Source organism: Antechinus flavipes, chromosome 3, assembly GCF_016432865.1.
Source record: "Antechinus flavipes isolate AdamAnt ecotype Samford, QLD, Australia chromosome 3, AdamAnt_v2, whole genome shotgun sequence".
NCBI lineage: Eukaryota > Metazoa > Chordata > Mammalia > Dasyuromorphia > Dasyuridae > Antechinus > Antechinus flavipes.
In genome coordinates, this window is record NC_067400.1 from 7,354,377 (window position 1) to 7,382,332 (window position 27,956).

The 27,956-nt window shown below is 44.7% G+C and overlaps 1 protein-coding gene across 3 annotated transcripts in view; it reads right to left on the reverse strand.

Annotated features, from left to right (window-relative positions):
- Positions 1–823: 823 nt before the first annotated feature.
- The window catches only part of LPP (LIM domain containing preferred translocation partner in lipoma), a 634,535-nt gene continuing 607,402 nt past the window's right edge, over positions 824–27,956 (reverse strand). For all 3 annotated transcript variants that reach the window (XM_051991658.1, XM_051991659.1, XM_051991660.1), the window contains 3 exons: positions 13,691–13,869; positions 4,341–4,461; positions 824–989 (listed from right to left, as the gene is read on the reverse strand). In XM_051991658.1, the coding sequence (XP_051847618.1) occupies positions 861–989; positions 4,341–4,461; positions 13,691–13,869 (429 nt within the window). In that variant the 3' untranslated portion in view covers positions 824–860. The remainder of the gene's footprint in view (positions 990–4,340; positions 4,462–13,690; positions 13,870–27,956) is intronic.

Here is a 27,956-nt window from a genome sequence, read left to right on the forward strand (position 1 = left end):
AAAGATGCTGAATGAGGAGACCTGTTCAAAGCATCATCTGAAAGCTCCTGGGACTCCTGTCTCCATTTTGCAATGAGATGCTCAGTTTGGTTCAAGAAGTCAGGGAGGGCGAGTTCATTCCCTTGAGACCCTAGTAACCCACGGAAATCTGTGAGAACGTCCGGCAGCGCCGGGCCGGCCCTCGGACATCCCCGAGCCGACGAGCGCCCGGCTTCGGCCTGACCAGAGTCCCATCGCAACCAGACTGACTGTGGAATATATTAGTTACATTCTTTGTACTCTAGTGAAAATCATCTGTGATTTTTTCAAGGCACATAATTGGTTTTAGAGTTCTAGTACAACACAAAGATACCATTTCCTATGTACACAAGCAGAGTGTCTAGCCTTGGTGAGCACCAGCTCCAGGAAGCCAACGTCCTTCCTCGAGGGGCTGGCGTCCCCACTGAATAAATACTCTGCAGCAGTAAAAGACGGGGCTATAAAAAGCCGCTCCGCCAGAAGGGGAGTCAGGCGGCGCCGGGATTCTAAGCGACGGGGAGGCCGCAGTGAAAGGGCTGAGGAGGAGCGGGCTCCAGCGGAGGCCTTGGAGCCAGGATGGGCCCTCTCAGGTGGGCTGTGTTGTGCTTCTGGTGAGATCGACCCGGAAGGTTCGGCGGGAGAGGGGGCGGGGAAGGGAAGGTCAGCAAAGAAGCCCACGGCCGGAGGCGTCCCCTCCCCCCAGTTTCCTGCCCTTTCCACCCCTGGAATGGCGGCCGTACCCAACGGCAACGTGAAACCTCGGAGACTCGCCCCCACCCCCGCCCTCTCCCCACTTTCTTCCCCACCCCCTCCCCCTCGGAGACAACGGACATCAGCAATTCTCAGAGGTCAGTGCTGGCCTTGGCGGTCAGGACGCGGATGCGGGCCGAGTTGCAGGTCTTGCAGAGGATGTGGCCGTCCAAGGGGTAGCAGCCCTGATTGTCTCCTTCGGACAGGAGGCCCCCGCAGTCCTACGGAGAGAGCAAGGGGAGAGAGAGTGAGAAAAGGGAGGGGAGGACGGATCTATTAGGCACCTACTGCGTGCCAAGGCTTTTGGCTGACCTCATCCTTGCCAGCGCACCGAGGGCGGGCGGATCGTTGTCTCCCCTTCCCCGGGAGGGAATTGGACAGAGGTTCAGTGACTTTCCCAGAGGCCTACAACTAGTCAGGGCTCGCATGGGGTCCTTGTGGCCCCTGGGCCATCAAGCCGCTTTGAGAAAGGCGAGGGCATCTCTGCCCTGCGGGGGACGGTGGCCGGGGGCTTCTTGCCAGGAGGCAGGACAGGGCGGGGCCCGAGGGAGACGGTGGCCCGGGGCTTCCTGCCAGGAGGCAGGACAGGGCGGGGCCGGCTGGCACCGAGGGTGATGGTCGCTGGGGGCTTCTCGTCTGGGCTTCTCACCAGGAGGCAGGAGGGGCGGGGCCGGCTGGCACCCAGGGGGCAGCCACGCCCACGCTCCTGATGCCTGGTGAAGGCCCCCGTCTAGAGCCAGACCCCGGTCCCTGGGGGCTCTCCGGGCCGGTCAGAGCCCACGAGAAGCCGGGCTTCCCGGGAAGGAAGAACGCCTCCGAGCAGCATCTCCTGGTAACGGAGGATTCTTGCTAACAAGGTGCTAACTTCAGTTGTGTCTGCACTTCTAAATGAGCGAACGCGCTCCGAGCATCCTCCGAGCTCTGGGGCCCGCGGGAGGAGCGCCAGTCACCCTCCCCCAGTCAGGGCCGCGGCCCCCAACTTCCCGCTCAAGGCGACCAGAGGTCGGAGGGACCCGCGACTCCTTCCCAAGGGACGCCGGAAGGCTGAATCCGTCTGATGGGGAGAGGGACGCCCATCAGTCCTGGCAAGCAGGTTCCCAGTTTGCTCTTCTCTAAAATGGGTGCCTTTGTGACCCCTGCCTCCCGGGATGGCGGGGAGGCTCCAATGGGATAATATCCACGCAAGGAATCAAAAACTTTCCGGAAAGAGAAATGGGAACATTGCCTTCTGTCTCCTGGGGTGGAGGAGGCCCTGGCGGCTCCGCCTTCTGCTCAGATATGACATGAAGAAGGCTGCGGATCAGCCTCAGTCATCCCACCCTCCCCAGCCTCCAGGACGCCCCGACTGCCCACAGATGCCGGGGGTGGACGAGAGAGGGAGCAGCCTCTGGCAACAGGAGAGCTCGGGCAGCCCCGGAGTGGGAGGAGGAAGAACCCAAGCCATTCGCCTCCAGCCACCGGGCCTTTGCCCCGCCTGTCTGCAGGAAGGCCAGGAACGAGCTGCACTTGAAGCTAGCGGAAAGCCCATAAATAGACTCACTAAATCTCCCCGAGATGATGCTGTTTCCCTGGCAGGAGAGGCAAGAGCAGAGGGGAACCCGCCAAGAGGGAGGATTCTCCATATTTCATCCGGTTTAAGGGGAGACGATGCTGAGAAGAAAAACCCCAGAGAGCCGATTTCCAGCTGGCCGTGACCTCAGAGGTCAGCCAGCCCAAAGCACGAGGGGGAAACTGAGACTTAGAGAGGCGAAGGTGGGTGGGCGCCTCCAGCTGAGAGGAGGCCTCCGGGGTCTGCACCAGAGCATCCAGAGCAGGGGCAGGTGAGGGACTGGGAGGCGGTGGTCATCCTCACTTCTGTCCCGCTGGAAACGGGCCTTCCTTCTCAGGGCCTCAGACCTTCCTCTGCAAAACCATCCCATCTACCTTTAACTCCCTAGAGGGATTCTGGGGGGCTGAACGAGAAGGGGCAAGAGACATCCCTCCTTAAAGGGAGCGGCCCCTCCCAGGGGCAAGCTCTTGCCTACGACAGGGACAGACTCACCAATGGTGGGAGCGGCACTGAAACACTGAACGGCACACCGCTAGTTTGGTTCTTTCTTCCTAGACAAGGAGGCTGAATCCATCTGTCTGCAGCCCTGAGCCACTGAGGCTGCTTCAGCCCCTTCCCATGAGATCATTCTCCAAACACCTGCAGAACTGTTCTATCTTCTGCCCACCCCCAACCCCCCACCCTCCAAATCTTATCCCAGGCTAAACACTCAGGGCCTTCTCAGCTGGGCTTCAGATCACACGGACTCAAGACCTTTCACGGTCCAAGTGGTCTCCATAACTCCCTCACGTTGTGGTGCCGGAACTGACAGAACATCTGGGTAAAGGGGTAGTGGGTCCGGAACACGGCAGTACGATCCCCTTCCTAGCCCCGATTGCTCTGCCTCTCAGCGTGGTCCAAGATAGCATCAGCTCTTTTTGCCCCTGGTTCCACTGCTGCTTCACACTGAACACAGCGTCCATTAAAACCCCCATACAGAGCTCTGTCCAGTGGCTAGGTGCAGGATTCGATCGGTTCTGCCTGATCCCATTAGGAGGGGACTATGGAAAGGGGATGAGTATTTAAAATAAGGGAAGACTTCTTTCTTTAAGAAAATATAAGAAATTCCTCAACAGTGGTCTTTGATGCCTTTCTTATGCTGAGAAAATTCTAAGCTGAAGAACTTCCTATTAAGCTATCTTATAATAGTATGGGGCATCCTGAAAGTGTAAATTAAAATAAAAGAAATAATATATATATACTAAATAATAAAGTAAAAAAAAATTAAAATAATAAAATAGCCTGGAAGTTAGTGAGTCCCCATCACTGTAAATATTCAAATGGGACTTAGGATAACAATCCCTGGGGGGTGTTATAGGAGTAACCTCACTCACTTTGTATAAATGTCACTGTTTTGTTCTTACTATACTCTTTAGCAGGTATAGTTTGGACTGGCTGGCCTTTGAGATTTCATGAATCTATCCTGAGCTTCTGTGATTATTTATATTTTTATATTTCTCTGACTTAAGGATCTTTGCAGATAAACCTGATGATGAGTCACTTAACTTTCAAAGTCCCAGGATCTTCTATTGCCGTCTCTGATTAATCTTTAACAGAATCAGAGCTGGTATGTATAGATAGGACATTTGGGGTTTGCAAAGTATTTTAAATAAGATCTCTCCCTCGATCCTCACAGTAACTCTCTAAAATAGATGCTATTATCCCTAGATAAGGGAATTGAAGATGGCAGCAAATGAAATAGTCTCTTAGAGTCTCACGGTTATTAAGTATCTAAAGCCAGATTTCCCTTTGTGCCTTCCTGACTACAATTCCAACACGTTAGCTGCTCTGCCACCAAGCAGCCTCTTCTGCCGAGCTCATACACCTCTGACTCAGCAGATCCAGCCCCATCAGAAGCTTCCTGTGAAACCCAGACTGACAGAGGGCAGCTTGATCACTGGAGGCAGAGCTAAGGATTCGGATCCTGTGCTGAAGTTCTCGTGGTGGGGGGACGTACACCCTTGGGGGTGGGCTACGCACATACCTCACATCGGTAGCACTGCACATGGAAATCCCGATCCAAGGCCACAATACGGACGGTCTCCTCCTGGCCTGGGGCAGGCATGATCGGCTCCTTGCACACTGAGCATCGAGGGGCAAATTTCCTGGGGGGAAGAAAAGAAAGTGGGTCTCGTTAGGAGGTTTGCACAGGGAGCTCCAGGGAAGACACAAAGATGGATGTGAGAAGAAGTGTATTTGACCCAAGTCCAAAGCCTGGGTATGGTTTATGGGACCATTCAGGCTTGCTCATCTTCCAGAATATAAGACCCAGCTCTTTAGAATGTTTGACTATAACAAAAACGAACAAATAAAAATGGCCAGTGAGGTCCCAAAGGGGAGAAAATAACTGAAAAACAGAACGACAGCAATTATGTACAAAGCCCTGTGCCAGGCAAGGATAAAAAGTGATATCTTCCCTGTCCTCAGGAACCTTATAATCCATGAAAAAGCCAATGTGCTTCTGCCTTCACATTACATATTTACGTCCTCACAAAAATATTTTGGTAACAGTGCCTCAGACCACAACACTCAGCCTAATGATGGCACATAGGATCTCTTCCACTAAACTTGGTGATTATATGGTTCTCCAGGGGGTGTGGCAAGAAGTCCCTTCAAAAATCAATGATCTCCTTTCCCTATTCAAGGCACAACAGCCATGAAAATGGGCTATCAAATGGCACTGATGCTGACATACAGTAGCCAACCTAATAGTTTGGATCATCTATAGGAGTAGAACTAAAGGGTCCCTCCTGTGTTGTGGGGATCAATGAGAATGTACATAAAGCCCTCCTTAAAGCACTCCACCAATGGTAAATGTCACAAACGCCAGCAGTTGGCAAGCCTTGTTGATTCTCTCTTCACAACGTATCTCCCATTCTCTTTTTTCAGCTCCCAGTCTCCACCTAGTTCAGGCTCTCTCTCTCCTGGCTGCATAGAGGAGCCTCCTATTTGGTTTCCCTGCTTCTAGTCAATTTTCCCTTTAGTTGCCAAGCTGATATTCCTGAAGCTCGTATCTGATCGTGATCAATACATCAGGTTCATCTCTTGAGATTTTTTTTTAATGTGTCCCTGTTTGATATTTGGAGATATTTAAAATCTGCATCCAATATCCCCTTTCCTTGCTCATGCAGCTCGCTTTCTATTTCCAACCCTCCATCTTTGGCCTCCAAGCCTTTGCATGAGCCATCCTCCCATGCCTGAAATATTTCCCTTCTTAGATTTGAACACTCCCATCCAGATTCATCCCAAGTGCCAACAGAACTCAGGGAGGCCATGAGGGCCATCATGCTCCCTCTACTCCTCAGTGCTCTCCTCCAACCTCCCCGGTTCCTTGCAGTTTATTTGTATGTAATTTTCTATTTATTCATTATCCTTCCAAAGTAGAATATAATCTCCCTGAGGTCAGAGACTATTTCATCTTTGTTTTTGCATCTGTAGTAACTGGCGCTTTAACAGATATTTACTGAGTTGAATTATCAATTCCTTAAGCTACTTCACCAGGTACCAGGATGTTTCCTCAGAAGGAACAAATCCACCCTGCCCCCAACTTGCCCGGGTTCCCACTTGATCTGCTGCCTCGTGCTCTGTGTCCTTTTGTCTTATCCAAGAATAACCACAGAGAGCCCCACTCTCCTTCCTGTCCCCATCCCACTCAATCACAATGACCATTTCCCCATATTTCTCAACTCCCGGCAATAGAAACATGGAGAGCTGACTAACTGTTCCAGTGTAACACAGGAAACCACGAGCAAGCATATTTACGCTTCATGACCACCCTCCAGACTCTCCTAGACGTGTTGCTCTTTTGTTTTCCAACTGATAATTTGTCTCTTGAAAAAGTGAAGAGGAAAAACTGTTGGTATTTATGATGGAACATAAGTACAGCCAGGGGGGTGTAATATATCTGTGCTTCTTCTACGGTTCCTGAGCCGATGGGCTCCTTTTCTCCAGATTGGAAGCCTTAATAAGGAAGTTTGCTCTATAAAATAATAACAGTAGTAATCGTAGTAAGAGGAAAGAAGAAAATCCTTCCAGAAATTAGTCCAATCCTGTACCACAAGTGAGATTTGAGGCAGGTGGGAATGACTCTTGGCTCTCCAAGAAATGGAAGAGAACTGAAGAGATCAAAGAAACACCTGGAAAACTTAGACTCCGCTCCCGCTTTCCGGGGTAACATCCCAGCCTCAGCAGTTTGAAAACATGCATGGAGTGAGCCCGAGAACGACACTGGCAACTTCCATTTGCACGGCAGAGAATCGTTTTCCAAGCACTCTCACGTAGACGCTAAACATATACACGCGCAAATGGGGCTGGCAGGACCCATCGGGCGTCTTAGTGCCGAAGTCTTCCATGAAAAATGGCACCAAGAGCGGATCAACTGATGACTTAAAAGGAGCTGTAGAAGCCCGTGCTCCAAACTCAGCAGTTGGGAGAAGTACAAAAAGGCAGGAGGGATGCAGGAAGCTTATGTTTTCTTTTGAGGAAAAAGGATTCACCCTAAATTTCGGAGTCTTGTCTTCTGCCGGCCCCTGGAGCCAGCACCCTGATCCGGATGTCCAGAGCTTCTTACATGGACTCTAGAAAGAAGCTGCCGGCGAGTCTCCCTTCATTTTCTCTTGCCTGTCTCCAGGCAAAAGCCTCAGGAACCTTGTGACAGATCCCGTGTGACCGTAATACTTCCCTACTCAAAAATTGCCCGTGTCTTCGGATTGTCTCTAGAGGAAAAATGCCTCCTCATCAGGCTGGCATTTCAAGCTCTCAGAAATCCTGTTCCAACTTTCTGTTTCCAAACATATTTTGCATTACTCCCCTTCACGCCCTATGTGTGCCAGTCAAATGTCTACTGGCTGTGCCCAGAACTCAGCATTCAATCTCCTGTCTCTTTTGTTTTTCACTAGCTGAGGCGCATGTCGGAAATTCACTCCCTGCTTTCCTCGCTCTCCCAAAATTCGGACTCGGGGACTGTCCAGTCCAACTCAAACCTGGAAATTTCCCTCTCTGATTCAAGAAGCAAGGAATATTTCTTCCCTTTACAGTTTTATTCGGGACCATTTGCTAAGGGGAAGGATCCAAAAAATAATCATTTATTAAGTAGCTATTATGTGCCGGGCATTGTGCTAAACAATTTAGAAATATGACCTCATTTGATCCAAGGGAAAACTTCTTTGATCAATTCATCCTCCATTTTCCTCGTCCCATACGTGTATCCAAATTGCCTGCCCCTCTTTCCTGGGATAATGTAATTTCCTTGAATGGAATTATACACATACATACATGTCTGTCTGTCTCTCTCTCTCTCTCTCTCTCTCTCTCTCTCTCTCTCTCTCTCTATATATATATATATATATATATATATATATATATATATATATACACATACACACATATACATATAAAATATAAATGTGTATATGTATATGTTTTTCTTACTATCTCCAGCCTTCAGCACTTAGTTAGAACTTAATATGATTCAATCATATTCTTTCATTAAGAATAAGGAAAAAAACAAATTGCTATCTCTCAACCTGGAAACTTGCATTTGATCTAAGGGAAAACTTCTTTGATCAGTCCGGTCTCCATTTTCCTTGTCCCATACATGTGTACAAGATACCTACGTCTCCCTCCCCAGGGGAATGTAATTTCCTTAAATGGAATTATACACCCATACATACGTGTGTGTGTGTGTGTGTATACACACATATACATATATATACACACACACATATATATACACATAAACATATAAAATATAAATGTGTATATTTATGTCTATTTTTTGTCTTTATGTCTCCAGCCCTCAGCATGTAGTTGGAACTTGATATGTCAATCATATTCTTCCATTAAGAATAAGGAAAAAACAAACCTCTATAAATTTGAATCCTCTTATTTTAATAATATGTTAATGGTAACTATTCTCAGAGAATCTCTGGGGTTAGAATTCGTGGCTACAAATATATTAAGCTTTGGAAAAGTGCACTTTCGAATCATGGATTTAAAGCTTGAATGGAGGCCAGAGGTCATGTACTGTGATTTCTTCATTTTCTAGAAGGAGGAACAGATATAGAGTGGGCTGTTGCCTTGTCCAAGCTCCTGCACGTAGGGAAGGGAATCCTAGAGCTCCAAGAGATCTGAGAGAACATCCAGTCCTGGTGACCGATTTAACAGTTGGGGAAGTCAAGGCCCACAAACGTCCTTGGCCCAGGACACAAGAAGAGCTGGATTTCCAGTCTTGTTCCTCTAACTAGTTCCAGCTCTACTTCCCATCGCACCAAGCTGGTCTCAGACTTCTCTCAGGTTTGAAATGTTAGCCTTAGACATTAGGTTCAGTGTTGAGGAAGAAAGGGAGAAGACACGATGGACAGCAGGAGTTTGCAAGGTTAAATCCATCAAAGGGGAGCTGCTGGAAGGAGAATCCAAGACCCAGCCCAGGAAGAAAATGTGTAATGAAGAGAGAAAGGTCCCTCAAGGGAAGGCCCGCTGACAGACCCGGTGAAGGGAAGATTAGAAAGTGTCCGTGAACTCTATAAACTCTGAGCGCTGCGTCTTTCCCCCAAACACATTATGCTTCCCCCTAAACAAGAGTGGCCGGGTGATAGAACACTGGGCCTGGAGGGAGGAAGACCTGACTCAGACACTTAGTACAAATCATTTTACTTTTGTGTGCCTCAGTTTTCTCACCTGTAAAATGGAGATAACAACAGTTCTTAAGTCGCAGAGTTGTTATAATGAAATAATACCTGTAAAATGCTTAAATGCTTATTTCCTTCCTTTCTCTTCCCTTCAACACCTCACTGCCCCCCTTTTAAACTTCCTTCGGCCTGTTGGGGACACCCTCATCTTCCATTTCCCCGGGGTCCCAACCTAGTATTCCTGTCTCCTTAATCACCCTCATATCTCATCTGAGGAGGAAAGGCTTGTTGAATTTACAGCTCTCAAATGCCCTTCTTTCTTTCCTCTGAGAATTTCGCCGCTCTGGTTTGTGCCTCGTGGCCCTCCTCCTGTGCTCCGGCAATAGCTGCTGATTGGTCTCCCTGATGTGTCTCTCTCACTCCAGTCCATCTTCCATTCGTCCACCCAGGGGAATTCCCTCCAGTGTAGCTCTGATCTCATCTGTCCCCAGCTCAACAAAGTCCAGTGGCTCCCTAGCACCTTCAGACTCAGGCAGAGAAGTTCCCAGCCAGTATCTCCAGTGCTCCTCTCATAGTATCTATCCCCCGCACTTTCTTTCACCTTCTTGCTCTTCTTCAGGAAAGACCGTCCATCTCTTGGGCACTTTATCTGGCTTTTCTCTGGGCTCGAATGTTCTTGCTTCTCATCTGCGCCTCCTTGCCTTGCTTCACGTACCTGCTTCCCACAGGAAGCCTTCCCCAGCCCATCAGTGCCGGAACCTTGTCCCTGCTGCTTCTTTCCCATTGGCTCTGGCAGCATCTCCTCGGGACGTAGCCGCAGGACGTCCCCCATGGGGCTGGGGGCTTCTGGAGGGCAGGGCCTGGGTTTTGCTTTTCTTTGCATTCCCGGTCCCCGGTATAGTGCCCGGCCAACAGCAAGTGCTTACCCAGTGTTTTCTGACCGTAGAAACCGGGCCGGGTTTGGCCAGAGAGCCCAGAGGTGACCAGAGGTCTCCCCTCTCGGGGACGAGGGGCCCTTCTCAGGCGCCTCCCCCAGGGACAGAAGCGGCTCCTCTGGATGAGAGCAGAGAATTCCAGGCACATCTGCTCCCCAACATCATGGCACCAACCTGGAGGAAACAGATGTCCTAGAAGATGCTGTTGGCAGTTTCCTGAAGCATTTGCTTCAAGACGGTCGGTCCCGCAGTCATTTGCTGAAGTTCTCCTCCACGCCTGAAACCGTTCAGAAGGCCGGGGGTAGAGACGGGGCAGACTGACATCTCCCCTACCCTCGGAAGCGTTGATTCGAGCGGGAAGTCCCCCTCCCCGTCTGGGGCCTTCATCCCAGAGGGAGGCTTAGACAAGGGGTCCCTGAGGCCCCCCCTCGCCCTGACAGACCGCGATTCGCACTTGGCTCTTTGGGGTAGAGGGGAGGGCAGTTTTTTGCTGCTCTTACGCCCGCCATATGTTAGAGCACTGGGCAGGGTTCCCACGCAGAAGGCCGGAAGGGAAGCGATCACAACACAAGCTGCCCCCCGCCCCTTCCCTCGTCCCCCTGCCAGTCACAGGAGCGAGGGGACCACGAGACCCGTAACGCAGTCAGGCTTTAACGTGACAGGGCGCCGGGGACGGTCGGGGGCCGTGCGGGGAGGGGGCGCTGTTTGGGGCCTCGGATGCTCTCCTTGGGTTGCTCAAGTCGATCTTGGCACTCTGAGGCTTACACACTGATGTCACTAGTCACAAGTCTCTAATTATGTTTCCCCGCCCTTAGAAAGGAAGGATAAATGTGTCAGACAGAAACCTACATTTGTCAGTATTGATTTCCTGTTTTAATTGAGGGGTGTAATATATGTCTATTCAAGCAACAGAAACATTTGTGCTCTGATTAGATCTATCTGTCTTTCTTGGATTAGGGGAAGTCTGAGAAAGGAGCGAAATGGGGAGACGAGAACAGCCTCAGAGGTGGATTTCAGCTTCCTTCAAACACATTCGAGCTTCTCTTTAGCGCAATTATGAGCCAAAAACATCAATAACTTGGCCTATAATTTATATTTTGACCCTCTTTTAAAAGAGCCCTCCCTTTTTGCTCTGGATCGAGAATGCCTCCGGCTCCAGGGCTCCGACCACCTCGGACCACGTCTTCCGCTGGACTTTCTGGCCAGAAATCTCTCTGGGAAACCAGGGGATGAGTGGTGCGGATTTCTCACTTGCCAATGGAGCCGCTCAGTAGGGCCCGGGAGGACAGGTCTTCATTTTGCAGCAGAGAGAGCTCACCTCTGGTCTCCTCAGCTCTCTGGAAATGCATCCTGGGAGACAAAGCCAAACTACAGACGATTCTAAAAGGGGGAAGCCGGATCTGAGCCCCTCGGGTGTTTGTTTAATCTCTGGTCCTGGACCCAGCGGGCTCAGGGCTCTTAAGAGTTCATACAGAGTCACACAACTAATGTCAGAAGGGGAACCTGCATTCAGGTCTTCCTGATACTCTATTAATCATCATTCCTCCAAAAAAGAGAGGTTCAAGGGCAGCAAGAGAGACAGACAGACAGAGCCGGATCAACTGGAAACCAGTCTTCCAGGAATGATATCCAAAGGGCTGACCGGGACTGGGGCTCTGAGAAGGGAATCTCAGTTCACCTCACCCCTGAGGAAGAAGCCCTGTTACAGTAGACTGGACTTTTATGTCCATCCCAGCATTTGCTTAAAAACTGCCATGAGAGAAAACTCACTTCTTCCTGAGATAATCTGCTCTCCTGGGGAACAAAATCCCCACCTGCTTGGTTGGTGAACTGCCTGTTGGGAATACCCTTTCGGGAAGGGCCCCAGCCATGCTTCCAGGACTCAGGACGCCATCACTCCCCCTTCCCACACAGGGAGGTCCCCTTCCCCTTTGGAACTTCTTTCTTGGTGTTTTCTATGCTCTCCTGAGGGTAGCAATTATCTGCCGGCTCTACTTGTATTCCCAGGACTTAGCCCAGTGGCTCCTAAATGATCTTGTTTCTCTCTTCTTCCTCACCTCTTCTCTCCATCTTTCTTTAACCATCATTAATTGTTTCTAATTCTGTCCCATGTGGAGAAACTGAGTCTAATCCTGCTCACAAAACACAGTCCTGGGCAGCCTTTTCAAACCCTGCCTCTGACATCTCTCTGTGTGACCTTGGATAGCTCCTCTACCCTCTGGTGGCTGCAGTAAAAAAGAGCTGGACTAGAAGGAAGAAGGAAGAATGCTCTTATCTTATTCAAGGAAACCACGACATGGCTTTCTAATCTTTCCATCTCTACACTAAACACAGTTTCTCCTGGTCAGACTTCATGATCTGAAAGGTTTTTTCAAGTTTCAGATCAACAGTAACAAACACACGGCTACTGGAAAACTGAAAATGGGAGAGCTCCCTATTAGAATTTGGCATTTTCAGCTTTCAGATAAAACATTTAAAATGATCTGAATGTGTGACCAAGGCTTTCTCTGATGTTTTAGAGAAGGCACCAAGGAAGTAAAGTGAGGTCCCTGGGGATTATGGCTGTGAACCAAAAATTCTAGCGCGTCGTCCCAAGTACAAAAAGCTTCACGAATCCAGCCAGGGACAGCTTATGTGTCTGCTGTCACAGCCCCATCAGCCCCTTCAGATATCAGTCACTCAGAAGGCTAGTCCCAAGCTACCTGTCTCTCTTCCTGTCTGTCTCTCTCACTGCCTCTGAGTCTCTCTTTTTGGTGGGGAATGATCATTAATAGAATATCAGGAAGATCTGAATGCAGGTTCCCCTTCTGACATTAGTTGCATGAACTTCATTCTCTCTCTGAGTCTCTTGAATGCTACTGATTACAATACAAGGCTGACGTCTGCACTACTGCACTGCTAACCTCACAAGGGAACTCGGGGAATTGCATTTTTATCCGTGTGTATTTACACACGCGTTTGTTCTCCCTGATACTGAGTCCAGTTTTTGTCTTGATTTCACCAACTGCAAGTGCCCTCTCTCCCACAGTCAGTTATCTTCACTATTTTTGCATATTTGTATTATATATGTATATATATTTGTAATATATGTATTATATAATATATATGTATACATACATATATGTATTATATATTATAATATGTATTATATATGCATATATTTGTAATATATTATATAATACATATATGCATATATACATATATGTGTTATATATTATAATATGTATTATATATGTATATATTTGTAATATATAATACATATATGCATATATACATTATATAATATGTATTATATATGTATATATACATATATGTATATTGTATGTGTAATATATATATGTGTTTTATATATATATATATTTACAAGTACTTGATTCTCTTGTTAGAATAGTGTCCCTGCAAACAGGGATAATTTCATTCTTTGTGCATCCTCAGTCCTCAGCAAAGCGCCTCGCACACAGTACTTGCTTAATAAATAATTATTAACTGGTCGATGCTTGAATGACTAAAACAATGTGTGCTTAGAATGTCCCGGAATGAAGAACGCCATGTGAATTGTGTGACTAACCCAAGGAGAAAGGCTTACGAGATTCAGGATTTGATCTTAGCCTCGTCACCCATTTCCCAGTGGCCAACTCCGGTTGCCCGCAGAGGGTCACTACGGCTGAGCCCTTCTTTCATCTAGGAGGAGAAGGAAGGAAGAATCCACGGGGAAGGTGGGAAAGCAGGGGGAAGAGGGGGAGGAGGGAAGGGGGAGGGGGAAATCCTACTTGTGGAAGTCCTCGATGCAGTGGATGTGGCCGCCGGCATCCACGGTGAAGGGGATCCCGTCCAGGCTGCGGCGGCACATGACGCAGGTGAAGCAGTGGGGGTGGTAGGCCTTCCCCGTGGCCCGCAGGATCCGCTCCATGATGGGCTTAGCGCACACGTTGCACTGCTCCAGGGTGTTCTGCGGAGGGACAAGGAGCACAGCTGGGTTAGTGCGAGGGGCGGCTGACCGTGGGGTCCCTCGGTGGCCTTCAGCCACCGCTTTCTCCAAGCCTTTCTAGAGAGTGCGCTAAAAAATAGCAATGAAAGTGTTTTCTGAGAGGGGGACTGAGGGGAGAGTCGGGGAACATACCAGGGGCTACATGCAGGCCCGCCTAACGTCGCAAAGACAACATGGCAGAGCAAATCAGGCAGTGGGTTCCTGAATTCAAATCTCACTCTGATCACACTGTTGTGTGATCCGGGACGAGTTACTTATGAGCCTCCATTTCTGCTTCTGTGAAATGGGAATAACGCCAGGAGCGCCAACTTTGCAGGTCCATTGTCAAGCTCCAAGGAGAGCATGTCTATAAAACATCTGGCCAATGCGAAAGAGCTCTCTAGAGATCAGGACCTGTGGTTGTTGTTACACTGGACCGATGGTGTTTCCCTCAGTCAATGCAATCTGTGGCCGCTTAGAGCCGGAGGGAGGCAGCCGGCCCTCAGAGATGGATCTCCCCCCTCCGAGGTAGCTCTGTCCATTAGGAGGACTGGGCTCTCTGACCATGAGGAGCAACGGGTCCCATTTCTCCGAGGTTTAAGGGTCCAAGGACAGGCAGAGGGGCACAGGACAGTGGGAGCGAGAGAGGGAGGGAGCAGACATCCAGCTGCAACAGTCTCAGCCAAAGCGCACAACCCACCCCAGTCCGGAGACTCTCGCCAGGACTGTGGAAGCCACAGTGCGAGGCTGAGAGAAATGACCTCCGAGGTATATTGTTACTGCTTCCAGAAGGAATGGAACCCAAGCATGGAAACCACCAGACGTCCGGATTCTTTCCCTCCTTTCTGAAGGGGATCCCAGCCAAACTGTCCCAATCGCCTAGTGACCCGTGGCCCACCTCCTTTCCTCCGCACGAGCTCTGACCCCCTACCAGGAACACTCTTCCTACTGATTCCCTCTGCCCAGAAGCCACAGGATCTATAATTCGAGACCCAGCCAATCCCCTTCACCATTGTCTCGGATACTTGTTATCATTCTCTTCACCCTTGAAATACTTAATTTTTGATATCATCATCAAAACCCACAAACGTTTCAATATGCAAAAAGGGAAGGGAATAATATACGAGACCATAAATTTCTATGGCGTCGTTTGGAAGGAAGCTCATATTATGTTCTAATTATTTTGATGCTGACTTTTAGAATGTTAATTTTTTCAAGGCTCCCACTTAATGAGGGACCTGCAGATGATAACAGCAGCACAATGGACAGAGCACTAGCTTGGTCAGAGAACTTCGATCCATCCCTAGCTCTGACCCTTCCCACTTGGATCACCCGAGGCAAGAGCTTCCATTACTATGGACCTCAGTATCCCCCTCTGTGGAACAAAAACTAACATTCACCGCCCTTTAAATCTTGCAAAACACTTTACATACATTATCTCATTTGATCTTCAAAGCAAACTTGGGAAGCAAATGTCATCTCTCCCACTAGATTTTAAGCTCCATCAGGGCAGAGCGATTTCTTTTCTCTTCCTTTCTTTGTATTTACAGGCTTACTTAGCACACTGCTTGACATAGTAGGAGTTTAAGAAATTCTTGGTGACTTTCTCTCCTCGCTACCCATTCCCCACCACTCAGCAAATGCTCTTTGCTTTTCTTTCTCTAGCTGGGAAGTCAAGGGAAGTAATCAAACCCATCACAAGTTCCTAGATGCAGGAGAAAGACCACAGTGACCTACTTTAGAACTGTACAAGACAACAGAGGCCGCTAAGAGTTCCAACTTTTCATTTTTTAGATAGGGAAACTAAGGCACAGATATCCCAGGGTAAAAGCGATAGCATCTGTGAACTTTCAGACCCAAAGGCCAATGCCCCATCCACTATCTCATGCCATTCTTTAGGCCAAGCTGAAAAAACAATTGACCAAGTATCAGAAGTCATGGAATCAAAGTCAAGTTCACCACTTGTTCACTAGGTGGCTTTGAATAATTTCCTGATTCTTTGGCCCTCCCCCCTTTTTTTTTTCTATTTTTGTACAAATTTCCCCCAAATTTATTCCAAGTTTTAGCATTCTTTCATCTAGGAAAGATTAGAGAGAGAACCATATTTAGCATCCACTGTTTCAAATCCCTAATTTCAATTTAAAAAGTAATCTTCGGTGTTGTTCTGTACCATAGGCCCTTCCTGACAGTTCTAGCTTCCTGGGTATCTGTACAGAAGCAGGATTTATGAGTTGTTTTCTCTGATAAAATATAAGCTCCATGAGGGCAGGGTCTGATTCATTTTTATGTGTGTATCCCTAGTGCCAAACCCAATGTCTGGTGCACAATAATGACAATAAATATATACCGATAGCTTGATTTCCATAAAGAATAGAATTGGTTTTATGGGTAGTTCTAGTGTATGTGAGGAGAACTGCAGCTCTGGGAGCTGACAGAATGGACGGCTAAACTCCCTGCAAACCCCCAAGCAATATACTGGAGCTTTCAGGGAGGGGAGATGAAGGGCCTTTAAGCAGACAGTCGCAGAATAACTGGGGCCTTGGTGCTCCCCCAGGCCACAGCATTTTTACCATTGTCAATAATAACCCTTGAGATGAAAATAATAAATTTGGGTCATAAACAGAAAAATAAAAGTTTGCTGACTAACATAATCTTTGCATCAATTGCCAAATCCTCCTGTTTCTTAACTAGAGATACACACAATCTGGAGAGGCCCGTGTTCCCCTTTGGGCTGGCATAATTAACAGCCCAGTTTCACAGCAAGAGCTTCTGAACCATCCTCTGAATAAAAATAAACCGCACAGGTGATGTACAAACATTTGCTCTGATGTCTCGATGATAAAGAAATTAAGATTATTGGATGCCTCAGGCAGAATCTCTCTCCAGAACTGAAACTTTTTTTTTTTTTTTTTAACAAGTGTCAGGGAGCATATGCATGAAACGCTCCCAAAGAGTCTAATGTGAAATGTATCGATCTCTGCCAGCTGGAAATGTTAAATTTTCATTTCCTGACGCTCAAATGGATGTTATGTTCAGTCCCTATTTCCCTTTTGAAATGGAAAACTCTATAGAAATAGGGTGAACTGTCAGTTCAAAGCTAAGGCAGGGAGTCAAGTTTCCAGAGTGAGAATGAGCTTTATTCCTTCTGGATGATGAGTAGATATCAAGGAATTAATCCTTCAGAAAGGTATTATGGGACAGTGGGTAGAGTTCTGGATTTATCATCGAGAAAATATGATTCTAATCCTGCCTCTCATGTTTAAAAAAGAAATAGTAGAATTGATTTTTAAAAAGGACTATTTCAAAAACCACATAATCTTCCAGACCTCAGTTTCCTCATTTGTAAGAAGGAGAAAATATATTCTATATCTCCCTCCTGGAGTTGCAAGACTCAAATGAGGTAATGTTTCTAAAGTGATTGGATATCTTTCAGTAAGTGACAGAATAAATAGTTTTTGTTTGTTTTAGAAAACTCTAGAGAATCAGAAAAAAAACTATCCATGTCAATTAACAGCTTTCTCAATGTGAGCAAAATACAAATACACACACAATAAACTCATAAAACTATCAGTATTTCTCTACAGTAATAATAAAAACCAAGATGTAATGACAAAGAGAGAAATTCCATTAAAATTCTTTACAAGCTACAAAAATGTCCAATTTTCTACTTTATTAAATGTTGAATTGTTAAACCTAGGTAAATGGAAGGGTAGATCGGGGTGCCTTCTTAAATCAATTACAAAATGCTTTGAAATGTTTAGACAGAATAATAATCATAATTCTATACTCCATCAAATTCTGTGGCATAAAAATCCACTTCTGATCTCTCCTCAATATGCAGTTCATGTGACCACAGACTTTTGAGTCAATGCTAAGAAAAAATGGTATTTCGGGTCCTGCCCAGCAGGAATGGGTTCAAGTATGGACTTGGTGAAAGGTTATATGAATACATTTTAAAAGTGTTTATTAGCACTCCTACTAGATCTCAGACAATGAATGAAGTGTTATGGACACAGACTTCTTATAGTAAGATATTCCCTGATTTCAAGGAAATTATATTTTACTAAAAGAAACAACAAAAATGGAAGGGGGAGGGTGGAAAAAGGAGATTTATCAGGGCAAGTGTTAAAAAAATAAAGTTGAGTCAATTGACAAGTCTTTTTCCCCCTGGAATGAATGGATTAGATTGGATCTTGGTTCCCAAGCTAAAAGGTCAAAAAAAAAAAAATTGATTTTGAATTTAGATGTGAGGAAGTAAGAATATTTAACCGCAGGGGGGAAAAAAAAGAAATCATTGGAGAATACGATTGCTATTAGGATGGGAGAGTCTGATCAGAAAGTTACAAGAAGTGGCAGGGTGGATGCTAAAGTATCTCCAAATGTCTATGGGGGATGAATATGAAACATCACCCACTTAGATAGATTCAATGTGATGAATTCAAACTCATGTTGGCCAATCCAGCTCAGGTAAAGGAAGGAGTTTCAAGCTAAAATAACCAATCACCTTACCCATGGAAGGACCACGTATTTCCATCATCTGTAGACAAACCCAACCATGTGTCTACTGAAGTGAATCACCACCAGCTATGGCTAGAATGAAGACTCTGGGCCACTATACTACTCTCAAAAATGATCAACTAAGGTACAGAGAGGTTAAGATTTTCCCTGAAGAAAGAAGAATTCCCATAAGGAAAACCTGTGTTCCTGATCTATTGTGGTTACCATTTTAGAAGTCGCTACTCAATGACGCAGAAGAAGGCTTCTTTTCAGCTACTTCTACCAATACAAGGGAAATGAATTCACCAGACTGTAGGAGTATTAGATTGCAAAGGAATCACCTCAATTAAGGGAGACTTGTGTGTGAAATTCAAATCTCAGAGACCTCAGGATCATAGATCCAGATGGAGTTATTCTTTTAGTATCCAAGGGAAGAATGTTCCTCGGTACAGAGAGGCTGCAGTTGGAAAGATCTTTCTAACTTAGCAAAATAGAATAAGCTGCCCTGGAAGTAAATGATTTTAAATGGTTTTTAAACTAAAACTGGATGACTCCTTTTTTGATTATGTTGCAGGGAGAATTCTGGTTTAGATTGGTGCTAGATTATTTAGCCCAAGGGTTCCTTTGCAACTTTGAGAGTCAGTAATTCAGTCATTGGGATCAGAACAAATTAGGAAACCTATCACAGAAATGGCAAAAGGGAATTGGGCTCAGTGGCCACTGACATTTCTCCTATGGCAGTAACGCTTGGTTCTGTTGCGATGTTTTTGAGATAGGCTACATTTGGTACTTCAGGACGTGCTTATGAAATGTTTGTTGTGTATGTGAGTGTTTGCTATTCTGTATGTGTACGGGTTTTGTGGATAAAGTTACCTATTGATGCAGTTTACCCCTGAGCTTCTGGCACAGTGGCTCCTGCCTTAAGAAGGAAACTGGTAAATCCACATATCACTAAATTCACATGAGATTACAAAATCTTGCTCCTTGCCAAGTCTTTGTTTACACTGGGATGGAAGCAATTTTATTTTGAAGAATAGGAAATATGCAAACAAACCGCAAAGCAAAAAGGAGTGTGTGTGTGTGTGTGTGTGTGTGTGTGTGTGTGTAGAGTGTGTGTGCAATCATCAATACTACCCTAACTCTTTTGCTCTTAATCACAAATACCATACTTTACAAAGTGAATTTTCCCTGCAACATTGTTCTTCTTAAATCTTTTTCAATCCTTTGGAAAGAAAAAGTCTCTAATTCAATGACATTTGGTTATGATTAACCCCAGGTTCTAAAGCAGTAAAGTTTTGTCCCTTTGATCTACTGGAATTTTAGTCTTTGCAATATAGTGCATTTCTTTTTTTTTTTTTTTTCCCAAAGGTTTTTCTGAAAGTCTCTTAAACCTCACCAAAAAGCAAGGGTATATAGATCACTGGATAGTGTGTCAGTTGCTGATGGAAGAAGGCAATAACCATAAACAGATAAATAGTACTAACCTCCCCTAGGCTTCATGGAAGGGGGGAAGGCAATAAAGCCCTTTCTCTCATCAAAGGAAGTTCATGCTTGCTGTTCCAGTGATTGCATGGGGAAGGATTATGAAGGTTAATGGACATGAGCTAAAATGTTGCCTCACCAGTAGTTACTGACTCCAATGGCACATGGGCAGTCCCCATAAGCTTCCACTAAACCCATCTCTAACCTAAATCGAATATTACTTTTTCACATGAAAACAAAAGATCTTCTCATTGGATAGCCTTTGAGGCTCTATTGTTCTTCACGGAGACCAGAGAAACTTTTAGGTGGAAGCCACATTGGAGATCTGCAAATCTCAAACCTCAAAGGCTTCATGGGAGCAGAAAGAGGAACCCATCATATTAGAATGAGGATGATGATGATGATGATTTACATCTGCCTATCACTCCTGGTTCTGCCCTCTTGGTCTGAAAAGATCAGGCCCAATTCTTCTCTCATTTGACAGACATTATTGAGTAATACTAAGCTTCAAGGATGGGGAAAATGAAAGAAGACTTTAACTTTAAAAAGATCATGAGACAGTAGAAACAGTTTAGGGCCTAGAAGGCCAAAGACCTGGGCTCCAGTACGAGCAGCAAGCACAGATAACAAAGTTCTCAGGCCCAGGCCCAGATGACTGTTACATAAATGACCTACATTTTGTGGAATTCACTTTTTAAGTTGTACTTTCCTAGTGGTGAGAATGAATTGAACTAATTTCCCCAATTGGCTCCTCCCCAGGGCCAATCATGAATCTTTACAGAATGGCTTCGGAGGGTCATTGGTATGGTCTAAAATTACGGAGTAATCACTGATCTATACCGGGCGGTAAGACACTTGACTTTGACCACATAGTCGAACCAGTCCACCAAACAGCAACACCGTCATCTCCCTCTGGGTGACATGTATTCATTATTCCAATAGCTGCTTATCTAGGAATCAGGCATCTAATTCTACTGAGAGTGGTCAGGGTATGAGTTAGGAAAGAGACATTTTTAAAAAGAGTCATTCCTTCTAAGCTTGTGCCATCTCAACGCTCTGCTTTAATTGCATGACTTAAGGAAGAGGTTGACATTGCTCTTCATATCACCTTCCCGGGGATCTGCCTTTCATGTCTAAGGAAAGCAAATTTCAAAGCCGCCCCTTTGACATTCACAACCGAGGCAGGGGAGCTGTTTTTTCTCTAATTGGCCCTCCCTGAATCTTTCTGATGAGAATCAAAGTCTTGTGAATGAATCACTAAGGACACCCGAGCTTCGCAACCAGGACCAGAAAGGCCCCGATACCACATTGTCCTCAATCCCCCCGGGATCCTTTCATATCCCTGTGAATCCCCTCAAATGCAAAGTCATAAGTCATTATCCCATACAACAGAAGGACATGAAAGACATCCTTAAGCTGTCTGAGGTGGACGAATGGAACCCTGAACCCAGTATCACTAGCAATTTTTGCATCTCCAGGAAAACTGGCAGGAATAGCCCCAGAAGTTGGGAAGGAGGTAAAAGGGCAACAGTGTTCAGCAGTCAGAAGACTGAGACCCTGGAGAATTTTGAGATGAATAGCCAAGAGGAAAAAAAGCCAGCTGGTCTAATTCTTGGGCAGATCAGTGAATGAGATTTGACTCTGGATGTTACTTCTGGAGAAAGTAACAGACATTTGCCATCATTCTAATTCTCATGGAGGAAAGGCAAATCCATTACTTAGAAAGTACTCTCTGTAAATGCTAATGTCAGGGCCATTACTGGAGGCTTACTTTGTGACCCAAGCTAGGCTGCTGTTTCCAGTAAGAAGTCCAAGGGTGGAACCCATCAGCACCTATAAAAATGCTGAAATAGAGTACATTGGGCAGCCAAGAACTTGAGCTGTTTCCGAAAACCGTATTTTCACTGCAACCCTTTCTGACACTAAAAACAAAATCATTTTATTTTGTGATTGGGTGTTCTTTAAAATATGCAGATTTGATAAAGTAGGTTTCAAAGGCAATCAGAGAGTTCAGGGTGTTCCATGTTATAATTGATGATGACACCTAAGATCCAGATGTTTCCCCCCCCTCACTACTGCAGAGAGTGGCGATCTCACTCTTTCAGCATTTCTGGAATGTAAATTCTGTTTCACAGTTGAGCTGTCTTTTTTGGATTTCCACCCAGGGAACCAATACTCTTCTGGATTCCAAGACCTCCAGAGAACCAGATGGGTTTGAGGGATGGGGGCTGGGGGAGAGCCCACACGACTTGAAAAAGGTATGAATTTCTCACTCCATCTGGAGCCAAGAACTCTGGGAATGAGAGGCGCTCCATTCTTTTTGGCTTCGGCAAGCTTGCTCAACGGCATGTGGCCGTCCAAGGGCTTTTTGTGATGGTTCGGAAAAGAAAGGTAAGTGATTTGCCTGGTTTGGAGTTTGTGATCACTACAAATGAGGGAGCAATTGTGGTTGGGTGTGTGAATAACATTAAAATAATGGTGTTTTGGTCATGGTATTTCATTAGAGGAAAGAGAGAGAGAAGATATCCGGAAGGTCCAAGACAAGGGTCCAATCTAAATCAAACAATTCATAATAGTCTCTTTAACAGCAGTCTCTTTAAAAATAAAGAACTGAACTAAGTAGATGCTATTAGATTAAAGAACAAGTGAAAAAATTTAAAAGGTTTCACATGTGTAATAATAATATCTAATAATCACTAGTATTTGCAAAATACTTTCCATCTATTATCTCATTTGATCCTCACATTAACCCTCAAAGCTAAGTGAGATTCCACACTTTAAAGATGAGGAAACTGAGGCTGAGTGATAGGACATTTGTCCAAGGTCACACAACTATTAAATGTCTAAGGCCATATTTGAATTTAGTCTCCACGACTCCAAGTTCAGAATTTTATCAACTATAATACTGATTTTCCTAGATTATCTTATCTAATGGACTATTATTGGACAGCAAGAAATATGAGGAATTTAGAGAAATGTGGGAAGATTTAGTATGAACTGATACAAGATTAAAGAAGCAGAATGAAAAATCAATATATGCAAGATGAGAGCAATAGTTATGAAAAAAAAATTTAAAGGAAGTTGGGCTAGGAGAAAATGAATAGCCAATAATAGTCCATAGTGAGGTCCTCCTCTAGCCAGACAAGGGGAGTAGCAGATCAAAGTAGCAAGGACAAATGCTATTCACAATCAGATTATTTGGAGTTTGGGGCTTATCTGTTTATCTTTATTAAATGGAAAGATTCAGTTTTCAAAAGGTACTTTCCAGAAATGATAATGTAAAAGCAAAAGTTATCAATTAAGCTTTTTTTTTTTTTTTTTTAATGAGAATATCCCAAGAGTTGATGATGCTTCCTAAATCTTTTGGGATTGGAAATTAATTTTCTTTCTGGTCAAGGAAATGAAACCCCAACAATAAACACCTTTTGCTTTCTTTACCAAAATGCTGAGTTGTCTTGCAAGTCCCATGACTACCCAATATGGGTAATAGACTTGAAATGTAATTAAACTTTTCCTTCACTTACGACCATTACCGCGTTTGCTCTAAGATCGTGTAGGATTCCCGCTGTCCAGAAAGGGATGGGAGGGAGAGATGAATAGAACAGTACTGATGTGTAGAATGGGGTGGCAAGCTTTGTATATATTTTGATCCAGCAACACTAGCCTTCTTCTTGCTCCTTGAACAAGACATCCCCCTTCTGCCTCTGAGCATTTTCCTTGACTGCCCCTTATTCATGGAATATTCTCCCTGTTCGATTTTCCTCCAGGCTTCCTTCAAGTCTCAATTAAAGTCTCCCCTCCTACACAGAGCAATCCCATTCCTTCTTAATTCTGGTGGCTTCCTTCTGTGGGTGATTTCCAGTTTCTCCTGTATACAACTTCAATGCACTTACTTGTTTACTCCCAATAGACTGTGTCCTGTTTGAGAGCAGGGACTGTCTTTCCTTGTGTATACAGTGCTAAGAATAGTACCTGGCACCCAGAAAGGTACCTGGCACTTAACATATGTTTATTGACTGACCACCTTATGTCTGTGTCTCCATCTCTTGATTTATATGACAAACATAAGGATGAATATTCAGATTTAGTGAGCTGTAAGGGATCCCAGCAGTCAGTGAATCCAACCCTTTGGCTTTATAGAGGAGGCAAATAAGACAAAAAATGAAGGGTCTCCCAGATAACACTTAGCAAGACCCGAGTCGGAACTTGTATCCTCTGCCTGCCGATTCCATATTCTTTCTGCAATTCCCCACTGCTTTGCCTTAAGAATATATCAACTCAAAGAAGACCTCATTTGCCAGTGGTCTAGGGAGGACACGATTCTTCCAGAGATAATAAATGTGTGGATAAGGGAGTTTGATGAGTTCTGTTTTCCTTTGGGGGATAGAGCAGAAGAAGTGATTTCATGATTTCCAAAGATTTCAATCAAGAAGGGACTTTAGAGATCACCTAATCTAATCTCATTTTTAGCTAAAGAAACTGAAGTCCAGAGAGAGTTGACTTGTTCAAATAAATAAGTAACATAAACTTCTCTTCTTCGGTATCCTATAGCATGTTCCTCTGCAATTTTGTAATTGTATTTATGCAATATTGGGCTTATTGTAATTGTTTTTGAGTTGTTTTAGTAACGTCTGACTCTCTGCTATTCTCTTTGGGGTTTTCTTGATCAAAAGATTAGAGGAACTTACCATTTCCTTCTCTAGCTCATTTTACTGAAAAGGAAACTGAGGCAAATGGGATGAAGTGATTTACCCAGAGTCAAACAACTAGTAAGTGTCTGAGGCCAGATTTGAACAAGTAAAGATGAGTTTCCTGATTCTAAGCCCAGTGTTTTATCCACGTTGCTGCCCTAACGTTGCATTTAATCTATTTCTATGTCTCATCTCCTTATTAATCTGTAAGCGCCATAAGGGTAAGACGAGTTGGAATCTTACCCAACTGCTTATTTGCTTCAGTACATAGTAGAGAGCTTTGTACACATTAGATGCCTAATAAATATTTGTTGAATGAACGAATAAAGGCACTGAGATGGGATTCGGATCTATTTCCTATTTAAAGTTTTTGAAAAATCATTTGGAAAGGACTTGTAACAAAAGCCACTAAAATAGCTTGAAATTAGAGAGAGTTGTTTTATTGCTGATAGGAAAAGCAAACCAGAATCAAAACCTCTAGCAGCTGGAAGGAGCCTGAACTGTACATTCAATTCAATTCAATCCTAACTCCATCACTGTGTCAATAAGCAATCATTTCTTGAGCCCAATATGAGGTGCTGGGGATATTGAGACAAAAGGAATCAACCATTCTTGTTCTCCATTCGCTTTTATTCTGCTACATCTACCAAGGACCTACTATGTGCCAGAAAGGGAGACAACAAGAAGGTATAAGAAAGGTTGCCAGGCTCCAGGAAGTTTCCCTAACATTCATAAAGCACTAAAACAAAGAGTTGCATATGGAATATAAGAGTTCAAAGGAGACAGAGGAGAAGGAACTACACAAGATCCTTTCAACTCTTGATGCTCAGAATTTAGAACAGTATTTAGCATATAATAAGAACCTAATAAAAGCTTTTCTATCACTTCATGAAGATGGAAGCATAGAGCTTGAATGGACCACAGAAGCCGGATTGATTTGATTATTTCAATGGAATAATGAAATTCTCTGGACACAGACAGATAATCCTGGTCATAGCTGATGGCACCCCCTTCTCCAGAGACTATTTTGATTATACTGGCCAATTCAATTCCATCCACTAAATCCAGTCCTAAATATCAGAAAAAGGATGGGGAAACAAGTTCATCCTTAGCTGAATTGTCCAGCTTAATAATAGATGAATAAAAAAGCAAAGGAAAAACTAACTTTAAGTGAAACTTCCTTCCTTCCTTCCAACTGTAAATGAAACTAGAGCTTAAATTCATAGATGAGCACTAAAAAAAGGCTGAGGAAACCGAAGTTCAGAGAGGGCAAAGGGTTTGTGCAGGAAAACAAAGCAGAGCCTGACTACAATTTGAAGGCTAATCTTTCTACCTGGAAGTCCAGAACTCCAAAGGGCAGAATTATTCAAGCACTTTCCTCCCACATCAGATTCCTTGAAGAACAGTAAACATTCCAACTTTTCCAAATTCTGGACATGACCCAAGAGACGCCCAGACAGAATTAGCTCAAAGGAAATAGGAGGAGGGCCCTGTCCTATCACTGATATTTTGAGTTTGGCCCAATCGTCTAAATACTCTTCAAAGAAAATAGTCCCTTTTATTTTCCTCTTAGAATTCCGAGGTCCATCATTCCACATTTTACATGCATAATTGACATGAAATTCTGGTGAACTTGGAAACCATCGGGACCTTCCCACACCTCTCAGATAAAGAGGCTGGTCCTTGGGGGAAGCTAGAATTTGTTCCGATCGTACAGAGAGGGTAGGTAACTCATCCTTAATGAAACAGAGATTCCTAAGGAAGCTGCTGTCAGACATTTTTCACTGCTTCTCTCACTCCCATTCTTTTCAGACCACAAGGAAAAATCAAGGCCAGATGTAGCCATCAAAATGAGAAAGCCAGCAAGGCGCGGGGATTCCTGATTAATTAGCTGGGAAGATCCCTAAGCCCCTAGCTAACTAAGGGGGAGAGAAATCAAGTGGGATCTTCCCAGAGAATTTCCTCCAAGCTTCCATCATAAAGAAAGCCAAAATTAGACATTTTATGAAACAAAGAAAGGGGATTTCAGATGTGCTCACCCTTCCTCCCAGAAGTCTCCCAAACCAATCCTGGCTTTTGTAGCTTCAGGATTAATGACATCCTCTACATAAAAGCTGGCTGCTGAACCATGCCTATGTGAAGTCACTCTAGAGATTCTGTTCATTATGAAGGCAAACGGTCTTCTAGGAAATGCTCTAGACCGGAAATCAGAGAACCTGGGTCCAAAGCCCACATCTACACCTCTCCGTTGGGTGACAGGGGACAAGTTCCCTCAGCATTCTGGATCTTGGTTCTTCATTTGTAAAATGAGAAGGTTGGAAGAGATGGCCTAGAGATCTTTTCCAGTTCTACAGCTAGAAAGGAAGATCTTCCCACCAATCCCTCTTTGAGCATTTGTCCCCTAGCAGGGGACCCTAGTGGCAGGAGCAAGACCAAAGGCATTAAAACTGCCAACATTTGCTATGGACATTTAAATATGTGCTGTTCTGTAACAGGGAAATGGATAAGAATTCAAATGCAATTTTTTTGCATTCAATTTTAAATCTGGAGGGGCAATCACAACCACTCTTATGGAGTTTCACAGGATGGGGAAAGCAAACTTCAAGATGTACATTTTTTTAAAATCTTCTTTCCAAAAAATTCCCAATTTTTTATTTGAAAAATAATTTCATCTGACTCATTTCCTTCCCGCTCTGCCAATGTTTGCCTTCCTGGTTATCATAATTGGTCTAGTGGAGAGGGAACTGAACATGGAAGGAGGAAAACAGAATTCAAATCCTGTCTCGGTGACTTACAATCTCACACATAAACCGACTGAAACAATGCTATAGAGCTGAAAACTGTTCTAAGACAGTTATTGTTGATAGGAAAAGCAGATACCCTGTAATGATCAGTTCTTCCATAATCATGTATTAACTAGGCAGCTAGATAGCCCCGTGAATAGAATCCTGGACACGGAGTCAGGAAAACCTCAGTTTAACTCCAAGTGCCGGCACGCACTTAGCTGCAGAACCAAGGGCAAGTCATTTAAGCTCTGTCTGCCTCAGTTTCCTTTTATATAAAAAAGAGACATAACAATAGTAACTACTTCCCAGGGTTATTATGAAGATAAAATGAGATAATATGGTAAACTATATAACTACTCTTTATCATTGATGTTGTCATTACTATTATTATTATTCTGTAGAAACCCAAACCCAGCCCCGGGTCCCAAGGAGCTCACATTATAATGGAGGACACACACTCAGTTGTTGGACTCTTGCAAAGGTCTCCTCTGGCTATTTCAGCGGGCACCGGCTAAGGAGGACACTCAGGGTCCAGTGTCAGACAAAGCTTGGCTCTCTGGGCCATTGAGATTCAACAGCAATCGACTTCATGGGCACCAAGCTCCAACCAACT